The sequence below is a fragment of the Podarcis liolepis genome, assembly GCF_965112155.1.
Source record: "Podarcis liolepis genome assembly, chromosome: 2".
NCBI classification, from domain to species: Eukaryota; Metazoa; Chordata; class Lepidosauria; order Squamata; family Lacertidae; genus Podarcis; species Podarcis liolepis.
Genome location: NC_139555.1, coordinates 107,239,733 through 107,262,732, shown reverse-complemented (window position 1 = coordinate 107,262,732; position 23,000 = coordinate 107,239,733). Strand labels below are relative to the sequence as shown.

The following is a 23,000-nucleotide window of genomic DNA, read 5'->3' as shown; positions in this document are numbered from 1 at the left end:
AACTCAAGAGTATTCAGTCGGGTCCTTGTGCTGATTGCTTCTAAAACTGTGTGTTTGTATTCCAGCATCATCTAGGCTGTAACAGGGGTCTTCTCAGATCTGCAGGTGGCCACTGACTGGAACAAAGGCCCAAATGACATCATAAAGATTTGATTATTACACATTCTTCAAAATTCCAAAGATGAACTTGAGTGACGCAAAGCAGTTAGGAAGTTAAATCTTACCTCCTGAATGTGGCCAGCTTTATAACCATTTTAAAAAGAAATTAAACCTTCATTTTTTGGTGTATTCTCTAAGAGCCACTTTGCCATTTTTTTGGTTTTGTATAGCACCTCCTACATGACTAGCAGCCATCTGAAAGGCCAGCAGCAGCTAATAGTGGGTTGCATTTAATTAAGTTTTACTCCGACCCACTGCAATTAATGAATCTTAGTCATGGTTCAAGTGGGTCTAGTCTGAGTAAAAATTAGTTGAATGCTACCCATTGGCTTTCGCCGAATTCTCCTTAACGTTTTATGAGGGGACAGGGTTGTTAAGGTTTTCACACATCAGATCTGCACAATTTTCAAGGCATTTCATGAACTTCCATTTATTCCTGCTTCATATGACGACCCTGACACCTTTGTACATTTCAGTATTTTGTGTAACTAGGTTTGCAGTCAGTAACCAGCAAGACAATGTCCCAGATTAAAAACAACACACACACACTTCAGTGAATAAGGCTGCTAAAAATCCTGATTTATTGGACAAACAATATACGGTGTTTCTTTTCTTTCAGAAACCAGCTCGCAAACAATTCTCTCATGTATTTTGATTTATGTTCTTCCTCACTGAACTCTGCTGATTCTGGCTGATGGCGATGGAAAACTCTCTTTGGCATGTGTAGTCTGTAGTCCAAATTTAGCTTCCTTTCCCATGGTCTTTCACGACATCCCCATAAATGGAACCATTGTTGCAAACAATGAAGATTGTTGAGGTGAAGCTGGTATCTTAGATTACAGGATTTCTTAAGACACATTCAGGCAGCAAAGTCTTTTAAAGGTTTCTCAAGTTTTAAGGATCTTTTTTCAGGGCAGTTTTTGGTCCTCTCCCTTCTTGGCCCTGTTGGAGAAGGGGAGGGGTGTTTCTCTAAGCACATTCGTTCCTGAGGGGCTCAGACGTGTGGTTCACCAACTCCCTTACTACAGCCTCCTTCAAGGCCGTTTGGACATCAGTGCAGCTGATGGTAGCAGACGGGCTCTTCTGGCTCAAGCGATCTATTTCCGTTGCTACATGGTTGTACACATCCGTTAGCAAGTTTTTAACCATGCCCTTGGCTTTGACCTCAATGTATGCCTTTAGCACCTCTCTCACCATCTTGGACGTAAACAGCTTAGGGGAACAGATTCTCACCACCTTACTGCTCACAGTATTTCTGGCAAGTGGCTCCTTGACCCCATGCTCAAGGCAAGATGGGAACTTTCTCTGTTTACGGTCCTGGAGTTTGTTTTTCCTGATGTGCTGATATTTCTTCTGGAGCTTCTTTCTCTTCAAAGCCCCAGCCTTCCTTTTCACTTGTTGTTTTGCAGCCATTTTTCTGTTCTGTTCTGTTGGCTTCTGTTCTGAAGCTTCGAGCCCCTGCCTTCAAATGTCACCACACCTTTGCCAACGTGGTCAGTTATAGACAGCAGTATGCAAATGAAGGAGCTACATGGAGGGTGCTGATTGGCTCTCTCTACCTGCACAGTAGCCAGGTAACCATTGTTATGCTGAATATGACTATGAACTACTACTGAATATGATTATGACCTGCTGCTATCCAGTTATGAGGTCGGACACTGCCACTGTTTGTTGACTTTCTGAAGAGCATGATGGCATCTGGCCCTTCAGGTGTTGCTGCCGCAATCAATCCTGGCTAATTTTGAGAAAATAAATATGTGTACTTTCCATCTACCTTAAACCAGGCTACGATGCCCAGAATGTGATTTTTTTCTCTACATCAAAACAGGCTTTGAAACCAGGGATGGGTGGGTGTCTCCAGTCCCTGTTGAGAAAATTTCATAAATTCCTAGCTGATTCTGTCAATGACAGTGTTCTAAGTTAAACAGGTCTTTGGAAGGGCTACCATTCCCCCCCACCACCACATGTCCGGACTACTGTGCCTTTAACCACTACTTTAATTTTGGCAGAGGATCACATTTATCCCATGAAAGGTTTTCCCTATAAGAAGAGTGCCTGTAGGCTCATGAACAAGATTCTGGTTGAAAAATGAGCAACCTTTATTATGAATCTGAGACATTGGAGCACTTATAACGTAAAGTTTTGAGATGTGGGGTCCCATGTGAAATTTGTAAAGTCCCCCGTAAACAGTGGTACAGAAATTCAACAATAAATAGTGCAACAATAATAAAGTATTTTTTTTTAATTAGCAGTAGCAGTAATTTAGACTGCCCTTCATCGCGCAGGGCAGTGTACAAATGACAAAAACTAAATACAGTGGTACCTCGGTTTTCGAACGTAATCCATTCTGGAAGACCGTTTCTAGTTCCAAAACGTTCCAAAACCGAGACTCAACAGGCGACAGTTAGGTCTCCAGATCTTGCACTCAGCAGAAGACGTGTTCGACTTCTGAGGCTTGTTCGAAAACCAAAGCATTTACTTCCGGGTTTTCGGCGTTCGAAAACTGAAATGCTCGACTTCTAAGACATTCGAAAACCGAGGTACCACTGTATAAATGTTAATTAAGATTAAACAATCAAACAGTTTAGTAGCAGCACAGCACAGAAATAAGCACGCCAGACTTCACACTCTTCCCCAAATGCCTGTGTGGAAAAATAATCTGTCACTGAAAGGCCTGGACCTGGGAGGCTGTGGGGACACACATACACTGGGCAGCAGGCTAGGAGGGCAACAAACAAAAATACTCAGGGAGTCCTGTGAAGACTTCAAGTGGATGTGGAGCAAGAGAGCCCTGTATGGCAGGGTTCTGCAGCCACCATGGCTCCACCACTAGAGCTGAGTTTGGTCTGGTTCAATGGCAGCTGCAGAGAACAAGCCGGTGGTTGCTCACCTGTTGCATTCAGCACCTTTGCAGGCACACCTTGGTACAATTAACTGATGCATTGATTCATTCCAGATTTTCAGAATACAGTGGTACCTCGGGTTATAGACGCTTCAGGTTACAGACAATTCAGGTTACAGACTCCGCTAACCCAGAAATATTACCTTTGGTTAAGAGCTTTGCTTCAGGGTGAGAACAGAAACCGCACAGTGGCGGCAGCAGGAGGCCCCATTAGCTAAAGTGGTACCTCAGGTTAAGAACAGTTTCAGGTTCTTCAGAACAAATTAAGTTCTTAACCTGAGGTACCACTGTATGTGCAAAAGCGTTGGCATGGTGCTATAGATCCTTTTGCAAACCAGTCATGCTTCTAACACCAAGACCTTAACGATGTTTCTTCAGAAGTTAAGTCCAGCTCACTTTGAAAGGCACCCCCTTCTCCCTTAAACAACATGCCTTGGATTAAATTTTAAAAAATTCCTTCCAGTAGCACCTCAGAGAGCAACTAAGTTTGTTATTGGTATGAGCTTTCGTGTGCATGCACACTTCTTCCGATAATGCAACTGATATTCTCTCTGTGTGTGTGAGAGAGAAGAATCATTTGTTCCAGAAACAGAGAAGAGCAGAGAAGTTTCAAGAAGAAGCAGAAGGCTAGACTGTTTTATCTATGCAAGGATGTTTTCTGTGGGACCTGTTCTTTGGGCATGTGCAGTGTGACAGGAAGTACTGATAACAGTGGTTCTGTGTAGTGTAACTTGTTGTGAGTCTCTTGCTTGCGTCTTGTGGTGAGAGAAGCAGAGCGAGTGTCTTAGACTCTTGTTGGACTCTAAGAAGAGGAGTTTGGATTTGATATCCCGCTTTATCACTACCCTAAGGAGTCTCAAAGCAGCTAACAATCTCCTTTCCCTTCCTCCCCCACAACAAGCACTCTGTGAGGTGAGTGAGGCTGAGAGACTTCAGAGAAGTGTGACTGGCCCAAGGTCACCCAGCAGCCGCAGGTGGAGGAGCGGGGAAGCGAACCTGGTTCACCAGATTACGAGTCCACTGCTTTTAACAACTACACCTGCATGCCTTGACCATGGCAGTGGTGAATGTCTGTATAAATTTGCTACCAATATGCTTTTATGCCTTTCAAGTAAACCTCTACACTTGATTGAATCTTTATGGCATCCATGAGTGTTTATTGCCTATAAGGTATACTGTGTGTACCTTCAACCCTGAAGACGCTTCCAAGGAAGGAGCTGCGTTGAGATGTAACTCTGCTGAGTATGGATTCTGGCACACAGTATCTTCTAAGTAGTGTTACTAGCTTCCCTGCAAAATAGAAGAAAATCACCTTAAAATGGGTCTAAGTTAAAAGTGGGCCTAAGTCATTATTGCACAAGCTATTCCTGATATGTACAAGTCCCTTTTTGCCTTTAAAAAAGATGGAGTCCAATGTTTATTTTTAGAACTCATTCTTTTGAAAGATATTCAGGATCACCCTCTGGAGGATAGCAGTAGCCGCACTCAGAAGTTGTTATCCATAGCACAGCATTCTTTCAGCACAAACCCATGTTCAGTGCCAAGTCTAGAGCACTATAAATGTACTTGGGTTAGCAAACTGTCTGACATAAGGTGAATGTTTGTTAATTGTTGTTGCTGCTGCTTTATTTCATTGAATTTATATCCCAACCTTCAGGATTCAACGCTTCAGGCTTTGGGGGAGATGACTGCTTTCAACATCTTTTTCAATTCATTGTGAATCATTTCCCAAAAGCCTGCTGCATTTTTACCACATATGAAAACATGACCCTTTGGATTGTTTCATTTCCAACATTTACTTAGTGGCTTTTAAAACAAATAATATTAAGTGATAAGTGAATATCCAACACTAAAGTTGGTCCCTTACCTTTCCCGCCCCGACCTGGCCACAGTGATCCATGCGACGGTCATCTCCAGGCTTGACTACTGTAATTCGCTCTACGCGGGGCTGCCCTTGAAGCTGTCCCAGAAACTCCAGCGGGTACAGAATGCTGCAGCGAGGCTCCTCACAGGGTCTCTGCCATGGGAGCATATTCACCCAGTGCTTTTCAAGCTGCACTGGCTCCCGGTGGAGTACAGGGTCAGATTTAAGGTGCTGCTTTTGACCTTTAAAGCCCTTCACGGCCTAGGACCCTCGTACCTACGGGACCGCCTCTCCTGGTATGCCCCACGGAGAGCCAATTTGATTCCCTCCCTCCCTCTCTTTCTTTTTTCTTTTCCTTCTCCTCCTGCGATGAGGCTATATTTTAATATTTTAATGTTCCATTATTTTAATGTTGTATTTTATATTTGTTTTTAAGTTGTAATCCTTCATCTTATTTTTATTATTGCTTGTGAGCCGCTCTGGGCCCGGCCTTGGCTGGGGAGGGCGGGGTATAAATAAATTATTATTATTATTATTATTATTATTATTATTATTATTATTAAAATATTCAAGTTCTAACAGGTGCTTCCCTGCAACACAGTACGTTAAATTGTAAATATTCAGTATTTTTTTTTACTTATTAAACTGCAACAATGCACAGCTGCTCAAAGAAAAAGTATACAGTGGTACCTCGGGTTACATACACTTCAGGTTACATATGCTTCAGGTTACAGACTCCTCTCACCCAGAAATATTACCTCGGGTTAAGAACTTTGCTTCAGGATAAGAACAGAAATCATGCTCCAGCGGTGCGGCGGCAGCAGGAGGCCCCATTAACTAAAGTGGTGCTTCAGGTTAAGAACAGTTTTAGGTTAAGAACAGACCTCCGGAACAAATTAAGTACTTAACCCGAGGTACCACTGTATTAAGATTGTTTCATTTCTGTAAATTTTACCTCCCAACCCCCCATTTTTTCAATATCACTTGGATTTATTTATTTTTATCATTCATCTGATTGCTGTTTAGTATGACACAGTGGATATTTTTCCTAATCAGTATTTTAGATAACTGGATTTGTACTCATCACCCAAACCCAAGCTCAGTTCCAGAGAAGCAGAAGAAGACACAATTAGACTGGAATAAAGCTGCAAAAATCCTGATTTATTGGAAGAAGTGAAATAAGCTGCTAAAATCCTGCTTTACTGGAATTGTGGTTCTTTTCTTTTTGAAAGCCACTTCTTTCACGGTTTTTCCACATAATAGCAATCCTCTCCACCCGGTGTCCGATGATGTCTAAAGTGGTAAACGACAGGATTTCTTGGACTTATGAAGGCAGCAATATATTTTTAAAGTCTCTTGGGTATTATATGGATCTTCTTAGGGCAACCTTTGGTCCTGTCCCTTCTTGCCGCCGCTGGAGAAGGGGAGGGGTGGTCCTCTAAGCGCACTCGGTGGGGATGGCGGTGGGCTGTTCGGCCGTGTGCTTGGCCAACTCCCTTTCCATGGCCTCCTTCAAGGCGGCTTGGACTTCGTCGCCGCTGATGGGGTTCTGCTCTTCTTGCTGGCTCATGGCCTGTACCTGGGTGGCCACGTGGTTGTACAAGTCCGCCAGCAAGGTCTTCATCAGATTCTTGGCCTTGGCCTCCATGCGCACCTTGGGCAACTGGCGCAGAATTTTGGAGGCAAAGAGTTTTGAGGAACAGATCTTTCGTGGCTGCCCACTGCTCCCTGACTTCGTGCCTGAGGTCCTCTTGGCTTGACGCTTCAAATGAGGCTGCTTCTTCTTTTGTTTTCGAGCCTGGAGCCTCTTCGGATTCTTCTGATTCCGTCTAGGTTGTGGGTGCTTCTTGCGCACGTTGTTCTTCTTCTTTGAAACCTTGGCTTTCTTTTTTACTTGCTGTTTGGCTGCCATTGTTTCTTTGTTTCCTCCTTAAGCTCCTGCCTTCAATTTTTTTGTCAGCATGGGCATTTATAGACAATGGCATGCAAATGAAGGTGTTATGTGGAGAGTGCTGATTGGGCGCCTCTGGCTTCAGCGTAGCCAAGGAACCATTGTTACCCTGAATGTGACTATGACCTATTCCTTGCTATCACAGATCTAGGCAGAGCTTTTTGTCATCATTTTTTTTACCTCTCAGCGAGTGGGAGCCATGGCAAGTTGCCTTCCTCACACTGTACTGTTCCTGCCACTGCCAGTTGCCAAGACGGGAAAGTTTACTTTCTACACCAGGCACCCCCGAACTCGGCCCTCCAGATGTTTTGGGACTGCAACTCCCATCATCCCTGACCACTGGTCCTGTTAGCTAGGGATGATGGGAGTTGTGGTCCCAAAACATCTGGAGGGCTGAGTTTGGAGATGCCTGTTCTACACCAAGGATCCTCAAACCTTTTTCTTGGGAACCACACTTTCAGAATAAAAACTTGCGCCACTGAATTTTTTTATCGATTACAAATATAGTCATACCTCAGGTTGAAGTAGCTTCGGGTTGAGCATTTTCGGGTTGCGCTCAGTGGCAACCCGGAAGTAACGGAGTGCGTTACTCCTGGGTTTCGCCACTCGCGCATGCGCAGAAGCGGCGAATCGTGACCCGTGCATGTGCTGACACACAGACACAGGTTGCGTTCACTTCAGGATACAAACGGGGCTCTGGAATGGATCCCGTTCGCATCCAGAGGTACCACTGTACATGGGGAAACGAAAACAAACAACTCCTAGAAGTGCTCTACCTCTCTTTCAAATCAGAGCCAGTGAAGGCATTGAAGGTCCTGTGTCAGCATCTGGAGGCAGTTGGAGGATGGATGGCGGCTAACAGATTAAGGTTGAATCCTGACAAGACAGGAGGCGGGCAGGTGTGGAGGACTCCCTGGTCCTGAATGGGGTAACTGTGCCCCTGAAGGACCAGGTGTGCAGCCTGTGAGTCATTTTGGACTCACAGCTGTCCATGGAGGCGCAGGTTAATTCTGTGTCCAGGGCAGCTGTTTTCCAGCTCCATCTGGTAAGCAGGCTGAGACCCTACCTGACCACTTACTGCCTCGCCAGAGTGGTGCATGCTCTAGCTATTTCCCACTTGGACTACTGCAATGCGCTCTGTGTGGGGCTACCTTTGAAGGTGACCCAGAAACTACAACTAATCCAGAATGTGGCAGCTAGACTGGTGACTGGGAGTGGCCGCCGAGACCACATAACACTGGTTTTGGAAGACCTACATTGGCTCCCAGCGCCAAGGGCCTTCTGGCAGTTCCCTCACTGTGAGAAGCCAAGTTACAGGCAGAGGGCCTTCTCAGTAGTGGCACCTGCCCTGTGGAACGCCCTCCCACCAAATGTCAAAGAGAGAAACAACTACCAGACTTTTAGAAGACATCTGAAGGCAGCCCTGTTTAGGGAAGCTTTTAATGTCTGATGCATTACTGTATTTTAATATTGTGTTGGAAGCCGCCCAGAGTGGCTGGGGAAGCCCAGCCAGATGGGCGGGGTATAAATAATAAGTTGTTGTTGCTGTTGTTGTTGTTACATGGAACACAACTACTTTATAATAGCCATGGGAAATCCAGAAAGTATAAAGCAATGCAACTGCATTGTTCCCAAACTATACATGAATCCTTCCCAAAATATAATTACAAACAAGCCTCTTACATATGTATACAAACCCAATGAAAGATGTGAGCTTGCTTTTGCCGGGTAATCTCATTTATAAATCTAATCTGAGACAAACTGTCATTTCCTCATCAACACAAAGAAGCCTTTCTCTTTTCTGATCTTTCGTATTTCTCAGAGTTGAAAATCCCTGTATCACCAGACAAAGGAATTTCCATAATATGTCACTCAGCGTCACCATCAAATGAATTGTTCATGGTCAAGCCACTGGTGGGCTTAATCCATATTTCAGCTATTATATGTGGGGAGTTTTCTGTTGAGCAATCAATTCAGCCACTTGGTAAGATATAAACTGCATCTTTTCTGAGAATTGTACTTGTGTGGGGTTGTTGTTTTTAAAAAAGTATGATCCTTGTCATTTCTGCTGCTCCAAAAGCCTTTCAAAATACTGAACATTCTTGTTTGCCAGATTTCCATGTTTTGACAACAGATGTATTTTCTTCCCACCTGGGGCCACATTGGAATTGGAAAGCATCTCACTATGTATAAAGTCAGCAATAAATGTTGGAAATGTAAAGAAAAAGAAGGAACATTTTATCACATGTGGTGGGAATGTAAAAAAGTGAAAAGCTTCTGGGAAATGATATATAATGAGATGAAGAAAAATGTTGAAATATACATTTATAAAGAAACCAGAAGCATTTTTACTGGGCATTGTAGGAAGTGATATACGTAAATAGAAAATAATGTAAGCTATTTTTATATGCAACGACGGCAGCAAGAATATTATTGGCACAAAAATGGAAGCAAGAAGAATTACCGACGAAAGAAGACTGGAGGATGAAATTAATGGACTATGCAGAATTAGATAAACTAACAGGAAGGATTCAAAATCTGCAGGACCAGAAATTCACAGAAGACTGGTGTAAATTTACAGACTATTTGAAAAGTAATTGTGATGATCAGACTATGTTTGTAGGTTTGCAAGAAGTTTTGTGAGGTGAACTATTAGAACTATTGCAAAAATGGAGAAAGGGGAGGATGGTTAGTTAAGATAATTAGAGGCAATATGAATTTAAGAAATGCATAAGAAGTGGTTAAAATGGTGGATCATCAGAGGTGCTGATGGAAGTCCAAAAAAAATGATTGTATAAGTGGTGAAGTTTTGTGGTATGTATTATAATTTATATGTTAAAATTAATAAAAATTACTATTAAAAAAGGAAAGCATCTCACTACACATCAAATACAGGCTGAGGGACATTTCAGTCTCCAGCCCATGTGAAACCAAGATTCAGAGCTATCCACATATTGTCGACAAACTTTCTTTTGCTTGGGCCTGCTACTGGTGTCAAATTATATGGGTCTTCTCTACTCTACTCCACTGAAATGTTTGAATGTTTCTTTGATTGTCCTTGAATCTTCCCACCACATTTGCCACACCCTTTGAGAACCATTGTTCTACACCAGGGTTCCTCAAACTTTTTAAACAGGGGGCCAGTTCACCAACACAGGCATTGAAATGTTGTGAATTTTCAAAGTTAAGGTGAACAATTGAGTATCATGCGTGTGCAATATTTTCTTTCAACACTGGTTCAGAATATATTTCAGGAATCTGTCCATAGGGGAAGAAATACAGATTTCAGAACAGAGATGGGGAACGTATGCGCCTCCTGATGTTGCTGAACTTCCTCTCTTCCGCATCATGCAGGCTGTTTTCAATTATTTTATGCACAAATCACCTTGAGACAGTTCTTTAGAAACTATCAATGGTGATGCTCTCCTCTCTTGCCCCTCCTTGACTCCAATTAATATTATTGTTTGTTTGCTTTTGAATTATGGTGCTGGAGAAGACTCTTGAGAGTCCCATGGACTGCAAGAAGATCAAACCTCTCCATTCTTAAGGTAAGCAGCCCTGAGTGCTCACTGGAAGGACAGATCCTGAAGCTGAGGCTCCAATACTTTGGCCACCTCATGAGAAGAGAAGACTCCCTGGAAAAGACCCTGATGTTGGGAAAGATGGAGGGCACAAGGAGAAGGGGACGACAGAGGACGAGATGGTTGGACAGTGTTCTCGAAGCTACCAGCATGAGTTTGACCAAACTGCGGGAGGCAGTGGAAGACAGGAGTGCCTGGTGTGCTCTGGTCCATGGGGTCACGAAGAGTCGGACATGACTAAACAACTAAACAACAATAACATGCCAATGAATCCAGCTACTCCTGTAGCTTTGCAGATTATCAAAGATATGAGTTTTGCATGTTTTTATCTGGTCAGGTACTCCATGTGACCTCGTCATTGAGGTGCAGCTGAGGTGCACATCCCCCCTGCGCCGTAATGCACGATTTTCTCCATCAGTTCACCCCATGTCTGCCAATGGAACTTCCATGTTAAGCTGCAGTGTAGCTGGGGTGCAGTTTTTTCATTCCTCCTTTTGGGAATGAAGCAGAACAACAAACATACCTGCTCTTTCTCTGGATGTGCAGCAGCACCTGGTTCCAAAGATGGCATATGCTAGGCTGCCACCTGGTGCCAAGTTAGAGTTTAAATCTTTATGAAAATGCACGAAGGAATTGGCAAGCGATAAATAATACAGTGGTACCTCGGGTTACAGACGCTTCAGGTTGCGGACTCCGCTAACCCAGAAATAGTACCTCGGGTTAAGAACTTTGCTTCAGGATGAGAACACAAATCGCACGGTGGCGGCAGGAGGCCCCATTAACTAAAGTGGTGCTTCAGGTAAAGAAAAGTTTCAGGTTAAGAACGGACCTCCAGAACGAATTAAGTTCTTAACCCGAGGTACAACTGTACAGTGGACCCTCCAGACAGGAACTAATTTGTCCCAGGGGTCCTTACATACCCCAAAAAGTCTGTAACATGAGGCGCCATTTCTGCACATGTGGTGAAACCCATAAGTATACACTTCCGGGTTTGCGGCATTCGCAACCCAAAAGTTACGCTACCCGAAGGTAACGGAACCCAAGGGTCCACTGTAATAATAATAATAATAATAATAATAATAATAATAATAATAATTTATTTCCTTGACATCTGATGGGAAGGCGTTCCACAGAGCAGGCGCCACTACCAAGAAGGCCCTCTGCCTGGTTCTCTGTAACTTCTCGCAGTGAGGGAGCTGCCAGAAGGCCCTCAGAGCTGGACCTCAGTTTCTGGGCTGAATGATGGGGGTGGAGATGCTTTCATGCAATGGAATGCAATGGAATGATTAAGTGCAGGAACTCACCACAAACACCTCCCTTGTTCTCTCAGAATGGAAATGGCGCCCACCTGAGAGGTGCCAGAACTGAGTTCCAGTGAGTTTCAGCTGGGGGGGAAAGTCCTGGTCATCGGTATGCTGATGACACCCAGTTTTATTTCCTTATCTTTCATTTTTTACAGGCGATAGAAAGGGCCGGCAAGCTCTCTTGGCTTAACTGGAGCATCTGTCAGCCGGCTTTGGAGGGCGGGCTCAAAATTCTAGCCACCTAGAAAACTAAGCTATGCAAGGCAAGCACTTTAGGGTGGGTGTGCAAAGGAGGAACCTTTCTTCTTTTTAAAAAATCAGTTTTTATTAGTTTTCATACATATATCATACAATATTCAACTTAACCAAGCAATCGTTTTCTAAATTCCCCTCTCCCCCTTGGCTTCCCTCCATTTCCGTTTCTGGTTTGTTAAACCACTTATTATCACCTTGTTATCTTTCTTGTTCTCTCTAATTACCTTCTAATTAAGCTTTAATTAACCTTTTTATTTTTCATGGTTGATGACTTCAGAAGTAGCAGGGGAAAGGAGTCCTGTTGAAAGTTGAAACGAGGCAGGGAACACAAAATTGGATGATCCCGGTTTTTTACAGGGCAGGTGACAACCCTGGGCGAACCACAAAATGGTGTTCTTCCCGGACCCTGCTGCCAGGGAGGAAGGGGTGGGTGAAGATCTACATCAGGAAACAGGGGAAAATAAAGATCTACATTGGATCTCCTGTCTTTGTGTATCCTGCTTGTCTCATGGCTGGACCGGCCCTGTTTTCTGCTGCTCCAGAGAAGCGGACACAAAGCAATGGATCCAAACTACAAGAAAGAAGATTCCACCTAAACATTAGGAAGAACTTCTTGACAGTATGAGCTGTTCAACAGTGGAATTTGCTGCCAAGGAGTGTGGTGGAGTCTCCTACTTTGGAGGTCTTTAAGCAGAGGCTTGACAACCATATGTCAGGAGTGCTCTGATGGTGTTTCCTGCTTGGCAGGGGGTTGGACTTGATGGCCCTTGTGGTCTCTTCCAACTCTATGATTCTATTATTCTATGACCAGAGAAGTCCTCTCAGAATATTCTGAGGTGGCTGGGGTAACAGCCTCCAGCAACTAAGATGTGCCTCTTTGCTGCTGCTGCTGCTGCTATTTCCAGACAGTGTTTTTACACACACACCAAAATTGGAAGCCATTTTGGCTTAGCCTTAAAACATGGCTACTACAATACCTATTCCTATCAGACCACAGAATGCAAGGAACTATAGTTTGTTAAGGTGCTGAGACTTGTGAGGAGACCCCTTGGCAGAGCTTCAATCCACAGCAAACTTCAGTCCCCAGGATTCTTTGGTGAAAACGCAAGGTGCTTTAAAAGTGTGGCTCAAGTTTGCCCTGTCATGGATAAGTCAAAGAGTACACTAGGATAACCCCAAGGGATAGGAGATTTGCATGGTAGGAGAAAGTGGTTAATGTAGAATAACACTTTTTGAAGAAATAATCAGCATGCTTATATTTTAGTAATTAATATCGAAATGTTGTTGTTGTTGTTGTTGTTGTTGTTGTTGTTGTTGTATTGTGTAATCTTTTGTTGGGAGTCACCCAGAGTGACTGGGGAAACCCAGCCAGATGGGCAGGGTATAAATAATAAATGGTTGTTGTTGTTGTTGTTCCTGCTGCTGTTGTTGTTGTTAAATTTATACCCTGTCCTTCCTCCCAAAGATGCTCAGGGAGGCAAACACAAAATGTTATAATACAATTAAAAATAAGTGACATGAAACTTTTATAAACATTTTAGAAGGATTTAAAACATCTAAAAACAACCATGGGCCTTCACAGCTAATAATGTCAAACCCAAGCTCAGTTCCATAGAGGAGGAGGAGGAGGAGGAGGAGGGGAAGAAGAAGAAGAAGAAGAAGAAGAAGAAGAAGAAGAAGAAGAAGAAGAAGAAGAAGAAGAAGAGGAGGAGGAGGAGGAGGAGGAGGAGGAGGAGGAGGAGGACAAATACACTTGAATAAAGCTGCTAAAATTCTTATTTATTAGAAGAACTGCAAAAAGCTGCTAAAATCCTGCTTTACTGGAATTTTGGTTCTTTTCTTTTTGAAAAGCACCTCTGTCATGTCTTTTCCAAACAAATTCACTTCATCCGGTGTCCAATAGGACGTCTAAAGTGTTAAACGACAGGATTTCTTGGACTTATGGAGGCAGCAGTATATTTTTAAAGTCTCTGGAGTATTGTATGCATCTTCTCAGGGCAACCTTTGCGCCTCTCCTTTCTTGCCGCCGCTGGAGAAGGGGAGGGATGCTTCTCTAAGCGCACTCGGTGGGGATGGCGGTGGGCTGTTCGGCCGTGTGCTTGGCCAACTCCCTCTCCATGGCCTCCTTCAAGGCAGCTTGGACCTCGTCCCCGCTGATTGGGGCCTGCTCCTCTTTCTGGCTCAAGGCCTCTACTTGGGTCGCAACGTGATTGTATAAGTCCGCCAACAAGGTCTTTATCAAATCTCTGGCCTTGGCCTCCATGCGCACCTTGGGCAACTGCCGCAGAATTTTGGAAGCAAAGAGCTTTGAGGAACAGATTTTCCGCGGCTGCCCGCTGCTCCTTGACTTAGCGGCTGAGGTCCTCTTGGCTTGACACTTCAAATGAGGCTGCTTCTTCTTATGTTTTCGAGCCTGGAGCTTCTTCCAATTCCGTCTCGCTTGTTGGTGCTTCTTGTTGACATTCTTTCTCTTTGGAACCCTGGCTTTCTTCTTGCCTTGCTGTTTGGCTGCCATTGTTCTGTTCTCCTTAAGCTCCAGCCTTCAAATGTCACCATAGTTTTGTCAGCATGGGCATATATAGACAATATAGCATGACAATGAAAGTGCCTTTAGCTTCACTGTAGCCAAGGAACCATTGTTACCCTGAACGGGACTATGACCTACCCTTACTATGATCTAGTTGTGAGTTTTGACAGTGGCTTCTGGCAGATATTAACTCATAGCTGTCAACTTTTCCCTTTTCTTGCGAGGAATCCTATTCGGAATAAGGGAATTTCCCTTTTAAAAAGGGAAACGTTGATAGCTATGTATTAACTGCACCTTGCCCTTTTAGTTTTACCACAGAAATCATAATTTCAACTGAGAAAAAAAATCAGCCAGGCTTCATCATCCCTAGGCATGTTTTGTGGGAATAAACATACTGTACAGTAGTACCTTGGTTGTCGAACGGAATCCCTTCCAGAAGTCCGTTTGACTTCAGAAAATGTTCAACAACCGAGGCGCTGCTTCCGATTGGCTGCAGGAGCTTCCTGCAGCCATTCGGACGCTGCGTCGGACGTTCAGCTTCCAAAGAACGTTTTCAAACCGGAACACTCACTTCCGGGTTTGCGGCGTTCAGGAACCAAAACGTTCGAGTCGCAAGGCATTCAGGAACCAAGGTGTACGACTGTAGAGGCCACTCGCCCCAAAGCTGATTTATCATCACAACCTGTGTTTCTGCACCGAAACAGTGTAAATCTGAGTACAGTCATACGTCATGTTACGTCCACTTCAAGTTACGTTCTTTCAGGTTACGTCCCGCGGCGACCCGGAAGTACCGGAAAGGGTTACTTCCAGGTTTTGCCACTCACACATGCGCAGACACGCAACATGATGTCATGCGCATGCACAGAAGCGGCAAATCGCAACCCGCACGTGCGCAGACGCGCCGCTGCGGGTTGCGTTCTTTTCATGGTGCGAACGGGCCTGCGGAATGGATCCCGTTCGCAACCAGAGGTAATAATAATAATAATAATAATAATAATAATAATAATAATAATAATTTATTATTTGTACCCTGCCCATCTGGCTGGGTTTCCCCAGCCACTCTGGGCAGCTTCCACAAAGACCAAAAATACACTAATATGTCACACATTAAAAACTTCCCTGAACAGGGCTGCCTTAAGATGTCTTCTGAATGTCTGATAGTTGTTTATCTCTTTGAAATCTGATGGGAGGGCGTTCTACAGGGCGAGCGCCACTACCGAGAAGGCCCTCTGCCTGGTTCCCTGTAGCTTTGCTTCTCGCAATGAGGGAACTGCCAGAAGGCCCTCGGCGCTGGACCTCAGCGTCTGGGCAGAACGATGGGGGTGGAGACGCTCCTTCAGGTATACTGGACCGAGGCCGTTTAGGGCGTTAAAGGTCAGCACCAACACTTTGAATTGTGCTCGGAAACGTACTGGGAGCCAATGTAGGTCTTTCAAGACCGGTGTTATATGGTCTTGGCGGCTGCCCCCAGTCACCAGTCTAGCTGCCGCATTCTGGATTAGTTGTAGTTTCCAGGTCCTCTTCAAAGGTAGCCCCACGTAGAGCGCATTGCAGTAGTACAAGCAGGAGATAACTAGTCTAGGTACCACTGTATCTAAAAACTATGGTCCTGGGATAGTCCTTCTGGTCCCGACTTTGCCACTGTTGGTGGTATAATAGAGAACAGGCAGTTCTCTGGACTGAAGCCAGCTTCAGTGATGATATTCTCCTCTCTTGCCCCTCCTCGACTCCAACTAGTTTTATTGTTTGTAAATGAATCCTCCTTGTCCTGTAGCCTCGCAGGTGATAAAAGAAAAGAGATGTGTGTATTGTTTTAGCTGGTCAGTTACTCCATATGTGTTGTCGCAGCAGCACCTGGTTCCAATGATGCCAGGCTGCCACCTGGTGCCAAGTTAGAGTATAAAGCACGAAGGAATGGGCGAGCAATGCAATAAAGGTCCTAAACAGTGTAATACTTTACGTAACATCAACCCATTCAAAACAAAAGCAGAGTCCAGCGTTGAAGAAAGCTGCAGTAGTTCAGAGCGGCTCGATTTATTGTTTCAGTGCTGCGGGCAACAGGGGTAAAGGGATGTTTTGGACAAGGAGTTGTTTTTCTGCAACGATGGAGAGTACAGCCGCTCGAAGCAAAAGAGCGGGCTCCTAAGTGTTCTCAAAATATTTTATTTTGAGTAAATGCTGGTGTTTTGACTAATTGAAACTGTTTGCAAAACACATTCCCTGACCGGGAATCGAACCCGGGCCGCGGCGGTGAGAGCGCCGAATCCTAACCACTAGACCACCAGGGAAGCGGCTGGCGAAGCTTTTCACTAGCTAGTATACAGTCTAGTAAATTAGGATACATTTTTTCCAAGTCTAGGTATGTTTTACCAACATATGGAATCTGGGAAATCTTTTAAAAAATAAGCTCTCTGCACTTTGTGTTACAAACCAGCAGATTGAAGGTTCTTTTTATAGTGCGGCAAGAAGACAGACTATCAGTTGTCTTTCGTTTAAAAGCCAAAATGTCTGGAAAGAATTGGTGCTTTGCAGTCCTAAGGTTTAAGATTTCTATAGTTCTATAGATATAATAAAGAAGCCGTCCTTCCCTTTTTCCCCTTCTTTATTCTCTACTCCACAAAATGCACTCCAAGTAACAAAAGGAACTTGAAAGCAAAAGCAGGGCATGAAAGCCACCTTGAACATAAACAAGAGAAAATGTTTTTTTTATCTCTCTCTCTTCTGGAATTTATTTTTAAGCTCTTTGGTACGTATGTAAGCTTTATGTATGTTTTTATGAGAAATAAATGAATAAAGTAGTTTTTTTAAAAAAGGATGTGTCAGAAGTGGGATTTGAACCCACGCCTCCATTCGGAGACCAGAACACCCAGAGCCTGGGAAGGATATGAGCCTTGAGTCTGGCGCCTTAGACCACTCGGCCATCCTGACACTGACAGAAACATGCTGCGAACAAAGCACCCTAATGCTTGGCCAGGCTGCTGCTTCTTAAGACAATGCACTCGTTTCATTTGAAAGGAAAGGAAGATAAGTAATGCACAGGAATCGCCCTCCAGCTGGAGAGAAAGAGGGGAAAACAACGCAGCGAAGCGCCCCGGATGCTCTCACTCGCGCTTAACAGAGTCTGAGCGCTAAATCCCGGGCAGCGTCGAATCGTTCCATGCCCACCGAAAACCACAGAATTAAAACACCGCAGATCCGGCGTCTGATTTTCTAATCCGAATTGCCATAAAAAAATTATAGGATTATTTTCCTTCCGGCAGAGTCACCTCCCTCGCCGATCTTTCCCGGCGCACCCAGATCCATGCACTTGTTTGCAATGCAACGGCGACTGTGCTCGTTGCAACGAAAGGCGGCTTGTTGCGGTGCAATCGCGCCTGTTTAAATGCAAAATCTAAGTGTCAAAGGAAGGCCGGGAGCCGAAACAAAAACGGATCGGCGGCCAAAATCAGTGCCCTCGTTCGAGCGTTTTACTATTATTCTGAGTTTTTACTCTCTTTTTTCCCCACCAGCCTCCACCAGCTTCACGCGATATGGCAGCACCGACAGCGTTTACAAAATATACATATGTATCTATGTATACATAAAATACTATGATACATATATATGTACACAGTACAGTATACTGAACATACTGAACTGTCATGAAATTCTACTCAATACTGATCCAGAGCAGAACTCCAATGTATAGTTAGCAGAGTAAAAAACTTAAACCCGTTGCGGGATTCCCAAAAATAGACCAGAGGCAATTAATATTTCATCCAGCAGAGCTTTACTGCTACTGAAGGCAAATGAACATAATGGTCACAAATCCAATACATTCAGGGTTGGCACTGCCCATAAGAAATCCAGTTGCAGCAGACTTAACTTACAATAACTTATAATAAGTCTAAAACCTTAACACTATGTACACATACTATTTACAGAACACCACACCAGAAGGAAGAGATACAGAAAAAGAAACTGAAACCCAGGCTCCTTCTGGCCTTTTATAATCAGCATGACCTTGACAGAAGAGATAACAGAACCAGTTTCAGAGAGCTGTACTCAGCTTCTCTGAAGGAATAACCCAACCCTCCCACATTGAGGGTGCCCGACGTCACATGTCGTCATATGCATGACGTCATGCGCTGGGTGGGGGGGTGCCAGGCGTGATGTTATAGAGCAGCCAAAATGGGATTGTACATTATGAGCTTTATAAGCCATTTTCCTGTAACATTTTTAAATATCTCTAGATCCAGCCTTGGTCTCGTTTGCTCATCAGCCCCAGACAACATGGCCCAATGTTCAGGAATAATGGGAGCTGTGATCCAACACCTGGAGGACCACATCGTTTCGTCTATCCCTGCTTTAGATAAAGATGGTTGCCCCTTAAATGTCTTCTGCAGTAACCCTAATATCTGGCTTTATTGGAGGGAAAGGAAACCACATCCAAGCTAAAGATCCTGGTAGAATCCCATTTTATTATATTCCTAAGAATAAGATGTTTCTTCTCCCAAAGGTTTTCCGGAGATGCAAGGATTCTTCTGCAGCTCAGATCCCTTCTTAGTTGATTCAGGATGGAGAGTAGTTGATCCCTGTACTCGCATGAGATGTTTCCTTTAAAGTGAAGAATTTCTCGGTCTCTTTAGAGTAGCATCAGGACTTTTCATTAGGTGGGTGGTTCTCTTGTTTCTTGCTTCATAGGTATCCTCCGTAGATCTCACTTGCGCCAGCCAAAGGAGACTGGGACAAATGCCCTAACGGCGCCGTGCCACTTTGCGGACAGTTTTCACCAGCTCCATGACTTGTTTCTTGCGCAGCACGCGCTTGAGTGCTTTGTGTAGCTCCCTGGAGCCGATGGTGGAGGTCCTCTGGGCTTTCTTGCTGCTCTTGGCGTGGTTAGACACAGTGTTGTAGAACCTCCTTATGAAAGTGATCATCTTCCCTTTGGCCTTGGTCGATATGGGCACCCTGTCGCGGTGCAGCTGACTCAGAACTTTAGAGATGAACTCATCGCAGGGATGCCTGACATCCTGCTTTACAGGTGCCATCACCTGGTCTACCACCTTCTGCCGCCCCTGCTTCCCTTGGCTCAGATTTGGCTTCCTCTGCTTTGGCAGGAGCTTCCCATGTGCGGCTTTCCGAGTCGTCTGTTTCGTTCTCTTGGGAAGGCGGGTCCTCCTCCTCGTTGTTCTGCAAGCAGCAGCCATTGTCCTAATCGTCTCCTTTGGTTCTAGCTTCCACCTGACGATGCTACCATTGCTCTGAGCTTGGCTGACATACACTGGCTGGTGCTCAACTGAGGGGCCTGCTCTTATCCTATGGGTGGACAATGTGCTGCCTGGGCATCCAATCAGACTCTGGCATGTCATAATGTGCATCTCTGATCCTCATCTCTCCTGTATGCCAGCAGGGGAGATTGTGACTCCCCATTTGCTCACTGCTCAGTGGGTAGGATTGAAACCAAATCTAAGCAGGTGGTGTTGGGCCCCTAACATCTCCATCTGCTGCACCAGTCAGTTGGGCTGTGGGGCAGCAGGGCACCAAAAGAGATGCCACTTTGGTTGCTGGGTGAATCACCTGGTTGGATGGCTAGAGAAGATCCACATCTTGTGGTGTGGTGGTGCCCCGCAGATCTCCTGGCAAGCACAGCATCAAAACAGGCGTGTCTTTTGATGCTGCACGAGCCAGGTGATTCCTGGAACCCGACCAGCTGCTCCATACCTGCTTCCACTGAAGGAAGCCCAGGCCAGCAAGCACACATACCATCTCCCCACTTCTTCCCTGGTAGGAGTAGGGGCACCATTTTGTGGTTCACCTCAGGTGCCAAAATGTTTTGGGCTGGCCCTGCCTACAAAAGAACCTCTGCTCTTATTTCAGATTAACCAGATTGCTATGCGACCGGACTTATCTTTGCAGAAGCCATGCTGGTTCTAATTCAGCAAAGCTTTTTCTTCTAAATGCTGGGTTATTTTATCCTTAACAATACTTTCGACCAGTTTTCCTTGTGAGAGATGTTACATTAAACAGCCTGTAATTAACAGGATCCCCAGCCCAAATTCCCTTTTGTTAGAGTTGGTGTTACATTGGCTACTTCCCAGATAAAGATGGTTACCCCTTAAATGCCCTCTGCGGTAACCCTAAACACCTTGCTTTATTGGAAGGAAAGGAAACCACATCCAAGCTAAAGATCCTGGTAGAATCCCATTTTATTATATTCCTAAGAATAAGATGTTTCTTCTCCCAAAGGTTTTCCGGAGATGCAGGGATTCTTCTGCAGCTCAGAACCCTTCTTAGTTTAGTCAGGATGGTGATCAACACAGTGCTCCTGTGAGATGTTGTTTTCTTTAAAGTGAAGTATTTCTCGGTATCTTTAGGGTAGCATCAGGACTTTTCATCAGGTGGGTTTTTGTCTTGCTTTGTAAGGCTGGCGCATTCGTCTCTTCTCCCCCGTGGATCTCACTTGCGCCAGCCAAAGGAGACTGGGACGAACGTCGTCCTATCGGCGCCGTGTCACTTTGCGGACGGATTTCACCAACTCCGCAGCTTGATTCTTGCGCAGCACACCTTTCAGTGCTTTCTGTAGTTCCCGCGAGCCGATGGTGGAGGTCCTCTGGGCTTTCTTGCTGCTCTTGGCGTGGTTAGTCATATTGTTATAGAACCTCCTTATGAAGGTGATCATCTTCCCTTTGGCCCTGGTCGATATGGGCACCCTGTCGCGGTGCAGCTGACTCAACACTTTAGAGATGAACTCATCGCAGGGATGCTTCACATCCTGCTTTACAGGTGCTGTCACCTGGTCTACCACCTTCTGCCCCTGCTTCAGATTTGGCTTTCTCTGCTTTGGCAGGAGCTTCTTATGTGCGGCTTTCCGAATCGTCTGTTTCGTTCTCTTGGGAAGGCGGGTCCTCCTCCTCGTTGTTCTGTAAGCAGCAGCCATTGTTCTAATTGTCTCCTTTGGTTCTAGTTTCCACCTCAGGATGCTACCATTGCTCTGAGCTTGGCTGTCATACGCTGGCTGGTGCTCAACTGAGGGGCCTGCTCTTATCCTATTGAGTAGACAATGTGCTGCCTGGGCATCCAATCAGATTCTGGCACATCACAATGGGCATCTCTGATCCTCATCTCTCCTGTATGCCAGCAGGGGAGATTGTGACTCCCCATGTGCTCACTGCTCAGTGGGTAGGATTGAAACCAAATTTAAGCAGGTGTTGTTGGGCCCCTAACATCTCCATCTGCTGCACCAGTCAGTTGGTCTGTGGGGCAGCAGGGCACCACAAAACACACCTCTGTGGCTGCTGCACTGCTGTACAAATCACCCGGTTGGTGGGGTAGCGTGGCACCAGAAAACACGTGTCTTTAGGTCACGTTGATTGATTGTTGTTGTTTAGTCGTGTCCGACTCTTCGTGACCCATGGACCAGAGCACACCAGGCACTCCTGTCTTCCATTGCCTCCCGCAGTTTGGTCAAACTCATGCTGGTAGCTTCGAGAACACTGTCCAACCATGTCATCCCCTTCTCCTTGTGCCTTCCATCTTTCCCAACATCAGGGTCTTTTCCAGGGAGTCTTCTCTTCTCCTGAGGTGGCCAAAGTATTGGAGCCTCAGCTTCAGGATCTGTCCTTCCAGTGAGCACTCAGGGCTGATTTCCTTCAGAATGGATAGGTTTGATCTTCTTGCAGTCCATGGGACTCTCAAGAGTCTCCTCCAGCACCAGAATTCAAAAGCATCAATTCTTTGGCGATCAGCCTTCTTTATGATCCAGCTCTCACTTCCATACATCACTACTGGGAAAACCAGAGCTTTAACTATACGGACCTTTGTCGGCAAGGTGATGTCTCTGCTTTTTAAGATGCTGTCTAGGCTTGTCATTGGTTGATCCATTAGAAAGTAATAAAAATCCACAGGCGCACCAGAAGCTCCGTTCCTGCTGGGACTGAACTGGTTGTGCTCTCCTAGATCTGCCTTTGCTGTAGAGATTGATATGGAAGAGACCCGTTTTGTTGCAGCTGGGGCAGATGAAGGCGTCCAGTTGTGCTGCTACAGATGCACATGGCATTTCTCTCTGCGCTTCTCCCAGCGGTCATTCCTCCCCTGGCCACTGCTGTGCCTACACAACCTGACTGCTTGTCTGCAGGCACTGCGGTCATCTGCAAGGGATTCCCACATGGCCGGGTTGATGCTGTCAGCCTTTATGTCACATTGGCAGACATTTTTTTGTAACGCGCAGTTAAGCCACAATAAATTACCTTTCTCAGAAATTTGCGAGTTCACAAAATTATGTCTATTATTTGTTTCATGAACGGGTGTCACTTTCCAGAAGGCATCCTGAAGCAATCTACTATTTAAAAAATAGAGTAGTGTGTGTGTGTGTGTGTGTGTGTGTGTGTGTGTGTGTGTGTTTTTGTGTGTAGCATTAAAAAACCAACAATTACACCAACAAACAATTACAACAAATACATAAAATCGACTCAAATC

The 23,000-nt window shown here is 45.0% G+C and overlaps 2 protein-coding genes across 2 annotated transcripts; both read right to left on the bottom strand.

Annotated features, from left to right (window-relative positions):
* Window positions 1–6,065: 6,065 nt before the first annotated feature.
* On the bottom strand, window positions 6,066–6,892 carry LOC310701994 (uncharacterized protein). Its single transcript, XM_083493593.1, has one exon. It carries the CDS (start codon window positions 6,835–6,837, stop codon window positions 6,364–6,366), a length of 474 nt encoding a protein of 157 aa, XP_083349719.1. The 5' UTR covers window positions 6,838–6,892; the 3' UTR covers window positions 6,066–6,363.
* Window positions 6,893–13,774: 6,882 nt separating this feature from the next.
* LOC310701996 (uncharacterized protein) lies at window positions 13,775–14,612 on the bottom strand. Its single transcript, XM_083493595.1, has one exon. It carries the CDS (start codon window positions 14,529–14,531, stop codon window positions 14,070–14,072), a length of 462 nt encoding a protein of 153 aa, XP_083349721.1. The 5' UTR covers window positions 14,532–14,612; the 3' UTR covers window positions 13,775–14,069.
* Between the last annotated feature and the right edge of the window lie 8,388 nt (window positions 14,613–23,000).